The sequence below is a fragment of the Cryptomeria japonica genome, chromosome 3 (genome assembly GCF_030272615.1).
Source record: "Cryptomeria japonica chromosome 3, Sugi_1.0, whole genome shotgun sequence".
NCBI classification, from domain to species: domain Eukaryota; kingdom Viridiplantae; phylum Streptophyta; class Pinopsida; order Cupressales; family Cupressaceae; genus Cryptomeria; species Cryptomeria japonica.
The window spans coordinates 155,273,142-155,278,169 of record NC_081407.1 but is presented as its reverse complement, the minus strand read 5'-3'; the positions used below and the strand labels follow the sequence as shown (position 1 = coordinate 155,278,169).

The 5,028-nt window shown below is 36.1% G+C and overlaps 1 protein-coding gene across 2 annotated transcripts; it reads left to right on the top strand.

Moving 5' to 3' along the window:
• Window positions 1-365: 365 nt before the first annotated feature.
• LOC131057735 (subtilisin-like protease SBT3.18) lies at window positions 366-4,567 on the top strand. Of its 2 annotated transcripts, none has more exons than XM_057991898.2 (10): window positions 366-445; window positions 556-647; window positions 754-851; window positions 1,010-1,171; window positions 1,680-2,335; window positions 2,469-2,545; window positions 2,768-3,001; window positions 3,094-3,208; window positions 3,357-3,570; window positions 3,824-4,567. In XM_057991898.2, exons 1-10 carry the CDS (start codon window positions 395-397, stop codon window positions 4,471-4,473), a joined length of 2,349 nt encoding a protein of 782 aa, XP_057847881.1. In that variant the 5' UTR covers window positions 366-394; the 3' UTR covers window positions 4,474-4,567. The 2 variants fall into 2 exon arrangements, with proteins under 2 accessions (XP_057847881.1, XP_057847880.1); XM_057991897.2 differs by having other exon boundaries at window positions 3,809-4,567.
• Window positions 4,568-5,028: the final 461 nt, after the last annotated feature.

The window sequence follows — 5,028 nt, the reverse complement described above, 5'->3', positions numbered from 1 at the left end:
TCTGGTGTAGTGGGGGCAGATCATGGCCATCCATAAGCGGAAGAGTCACGTTAGGGTGATTCCACCATGAATAATATATTATGATGGTTGAGTGCTTTTCAAGCTACTCTCAAATAGGAAAACATTATGGAAGAAAACTGGTAACTATTCCTCATACTATACCCAAATAAGAGAAAATAAGGATATAGCGGCCTTCAAGGGCACGAAACGTTTGTCCCCCACAATGCAATTCATAAGTTTTCCGTGCCATAATCATGAGCTACACCAAAGTTGGAAATAGTACTGGTAATGTGCGCTGGCCTATTTAAGTATTATTTCTTCACAAACTTTCTTCAAATTTTATACAGACATGGAAGTTTCCAAACGAAGTACACTTGTCATATTCATTCTGTTAATGTGCATACAGCCCATTCAGCCCATTCAAGAAGATGGAGATGATGTTCATGTAATTATATTATAGCCTTTTTTTCTAAATTTTAAAGTCTGTCTGTCTACAAATGTCTCAACTTACTAACACCCATCTGATGATACTTATTTGGGTATATTTGTGTGCAGGTATATATAGCATACATGGGAGGAAATAAATTTGATCAGCCCCATATCAATAGTGAAATCTATTATCAGATTCTAACATCTGTTCTTGGAAGGTGACGATTCTCTCCTTTGCATTGTAATATTGTTAAGAATATAATATAGTGTAGGATACAAATTGCCTGACTTTGAAATGTTATAACCAATGATGTGATCCAACAGCCACAAAGCTGCTGCAATGGCTTTGATCTACAGCTACAACAGTAGCTTCTCTGGATTTGCAGCAAAACTGAATGCAGCCCAGGCCAATACAATATCAAGTATTTTTCCACTTATTTCAATTATGCATGAATAGAGGTTGAGGAGTTATTTATAAAATGTTTGCCAGCCTTACACACCATTCATCCTGATGTGATTTAGCTCTTATATCTGTGAAATTTCTTCATAAACATGTTTCTAATAATTGGAATTCGAATAGCCATGCAAGGTGTTGTCTCTATCTTCAAGAGTAGAGTGTTGAAGCTACATACAACACACAGTTGGGACTTCATGGGACTGCCTTTGGATGGTCTAACAAGGATGCCTATACAGGAAACACACCACAGCGAAGAAGGACTAGTTATTGGTATCATAGACTCAGGTCAGAATTGCACCAGTTTTTTCATTCTTAAATGAACAGAGTGGAGTAAAACATACAACAGAGAATGTACATAAAATATATATTTTAGTGTATACCCATATAAATATCCATTCATTAATTAAAAACATGCATAGTCCAAACAGACAGTAAAATGTTTCAGTATATACGCATTTAAATATTCAATCATTAATTAAAAACATGTAGAACCCAAGAAGACAGTAAAATGAATACTTTATAAGATTAAATGGTAACAAAAATTGAAATTTAAATTGTAGGCATAGTTCTCAAATACTCTTTTTGATCATCATTTTGGTTTCATCACAAAACAATGTTAATTTATATCATGTTAGACTAGAATTATGAGTTAAGAGAAACTTTGTTAATTATATTATTATTTAAGCATACATAAAAATTAATCAGAAGTGTTTACTTTGATTATGGGCAAGTTTTTTTAAATATAAATTGATAAAATATTAATGAATATGATTTGATAAAAATTTATTTGTAGGTATTTGGCCAGAATCAGAAAGCTTTAAAGACAACACACTTCCTCCACCTCCTAGTAGTTGGAAGGGTGTGTGTCAGGAAGGAGAGAAATTCAGTAAGTCCACATGCAATAGAAAGCTAGTGGGTGCACGATGGTATGTCCAAGGTTATGAAGCAGCTAAGGGACCTCTAAATACTACTGAAGTTCCAGAATACCGATCAGCTAGAGATCACAATGGGCATGGAACACACACAGCCTCTACAGCAGGTGGAAGTCAAGTAATAAATGCAAGCTTTATGGGTTTAGGAAGAGGAATTGCTAGAGGAGGTGCCTCTCGAGCAAGGATTGCAATGTATAAGGTTTGTTGGTTAGGTGGTGACTGCAGTGAAGCTGATATCCTTGCTGCTTACCATGATGCCATCAGTGATGGGGTAGATGTGATATCTGTTTCCTTGGGCTCGGGAACACCTTTGCCTGACTATTTTGCTTCAAGTTTAGATATAGGCTCCTTCCATGCAATGGAAAAGGGTATTCCTGTAGTGTTTTCAGCAGGAAATGATGGCCCTGACCCTGCTTCTGTTTCAAATACAGCTCCTTGGAGTATGTCTGTAGCAGCAAGCACTATGGACCGTAGCTTTCCTACGTACTTAAAGCTTGGAAATAATATGAGTATCAAGGTATCTACCATGCTCTTCAATTATTAAAAACTTTTGTTTCTCAATTTTATTTTCATTAATATAATTTTTGTGACATATAATGTTTTGTAAATTAATAATTATTATTTTTTCAAATAATTGTACGTGTTGTAAGGGAGAGGGAGTAAACACCCAACAACCAAACAGCTCATTCATACCACTGGTAGATGGAGCCTCAGCCTCAAGGGAAGGGTATGTAGATCTCAACACAAATATCAAAGCTTGTTCTTATATTGGTTGTACATTTTATTTTCATAACATTTTATTCATCTTTCACAACATTGTATATTTTACTCATAACATTTTGGTTTCATATCTTGGTTTCGTAACATTGTATAAAATGTACAATGGTATGAAGATTGATTTCATAACATTGTATATTTTACTCATAAGATTTTGCACATGCATGTACAGAACATGTGGATCTCTGAAACGAAATTTGGTTTCAAGGAAAATAGTGCTATGCTTTGGAACACATGGGAGTGACGACAGCTTCAATGCAGCTTTTGATGTGTACCTAGCAGGAGGGGCTGCATTAATTTTCTCAGAAGTGCCCACCAAAGTGGTGCCACAGCTCTCTTTTATACCTGTGGTGTACGTAGATATGGAGCAAGGGGCAAAGATCCTTTCATATTACAAGTCATCTAAGTGAGTTGAAATCAATTCAGATATGAATCCAGAATATTCCATTAGAAAAAACACTGTTTACAAAATGTAATTTTATGTTATATTTGGGTCAGGTCTCCTGTTGTTCGAATGAGTCCAAGTAGAAGTGTTGCGGGACTTGAACCTGCGCCTGTTGTAGTCTACTTCTCCTCAAGGGGACCTAGCACACTATCTCCAGACATTTTGAAGGTATGTGACAGATTGCATGTCTAAATGAATACTAAGATTATATGTTCTCACCATATCTGAGAAAATATTGTTAAAGTGAAATATCTTGTTTGATTAAAGAGTTATGCATGTGGAATTTATTTACAGCCTATAATTTGCAATTGTGCAGCCTGATATAACAGCACCAGGTGTGAACATTCTGGCAGCATGGCCTCCAGTGATTCCACCTTCAGAAATAGGATTGGACAAACGCTCTGTGGACTACAATTTCTTATCAGGAACATCCATGTCATGCCCTCATGTCTCTGGAATTGTTGCTCTTCTCAAGTCAATTCATCCAGAATGGAGTCCTGCAGCCATCAGATCTGCCATCATGACAACTGGTACATTATTATGTTATCCATTCATTCTATCATATTTGTTGAAAGGTTTTAGTTTTACATAAGCACAAATATTCCAATCCCACTGCTTCACCTTTGAGTATTCAATGCAATGAATACCAACTCTCTAAGTGGACAACTTAAGACCACTACATTAAAGGAAATCATTACTCTGAACAATGAAGATAATATTATATACTATTATATTGCATTCAGTTAATCCTGATAATCATTTTCTTAGTCCTATTATTTGCAGCATATGTCCGAGATACATCTTTTGACTTGATTAAAGCTGGAGGATCTGGAAAGCCATCAGACCCATTTGATTTTGGTGCAGGGCATGTAAATCCCAGACAAGCCATGAATCCAGGACTGGTATATGATGCAGATCCAACAGATTATATAATGTTTCTCTGCAGTCTTGGCTACACCCAAAAACAGATCAGAACCATTGTTTCTTCATCTAAATTAAATACCACCTGCCCTGAAAAAAGTTCTGCCAGTGGTCTAAACTATCCTTCTATTACTGTGTCGAATCTGGAATCCACTACCACAATCAAGAGGACCGTAACCAACGTTAGCCCAGATGATAATTGTTTGTATATAGCTATAGTCTCATGCCCACCTGGTGTGGAAGTGATTGTGAAGCCTAATATTCTAGTTTTCACGCCAAATGTAAGAAGTGCCTCTTTTGCAGTGACCCTAAAACCTGTGAAGCACTCTGATGGAGTCTATAATTTTGGAACACTCATCTGGGCTAGTCCTGATCATCGTGTGCAAAGCCCCATTATTGTTCGCGTCAACAACTTAAATGACAAGTTTAGGGAAGCTAAGCAATCTACTCGATCTGAGCAGCAAACTTCTTATCTCGAATCTAAAGACTATGGTGGTACGAGTGCAGTATGATTGATTTTCTCCATCCTCTTCAGACCACAAGGCACTTTCATACTTGTATTATCGGACAATATCTACTCTATAAAATTTCTTATCTTCACAGTTATTCTACCTAGCTTATTATCGGACAATATCTACTCTTAAATTTAGGTCTCATTAAGGGAAAATCTTTTGAAGTTGTAAATCTTTCACAGTTGTGACTGTTTGGATTCGTGAAATACAATTAGACGTCATTTTATGGTTACTACAGGCTGCTGATCGACTTTAAGGTAAAATTGAAAAAAGTTAAGTCTCCTTCATATAATAACATACAATTGGCACACAAACAATTATATATTCTTGTAAGTTTGTGTATGATATACGAATATTACTATTCTAAGATTTTTTTTAAATAAAATTATAATGTTTGAGAGAGTCTGTTTGTTCAGCATAAAACAATCAACAATTATCGATTTTGTGACCACTTGTTGTTATTTGGAGCCTACTCAGACTCGTAGGTTAAATTTTCCCTACTTCTATCATCGCAGTTTCCCCCCATATTTTTTGACAGGGATTTGGGGGCAGCAC

Coding starts and splice junctions, on each gene's coding strand:
- LOC131057735 (XM_057991897.2), top strand. CDS start 395: ATGTGCATACAGCCCATTCAGCCCATTCAAGAAGATGGAGATGATGTT. Junction 446..555: donor AAGATGGAGATGATGTTCAT/GTAATTATATTA, acceptor ATTTGTGTGCAG/GTATATATAGCATACATGGG. Junction 1,172..1,679: donor TATTGGTATCATAGACTCAG/GTCAGAATTGCA, acceptor ATTTATTTGTAG/GTATTTGGCCAGAATCAGAA.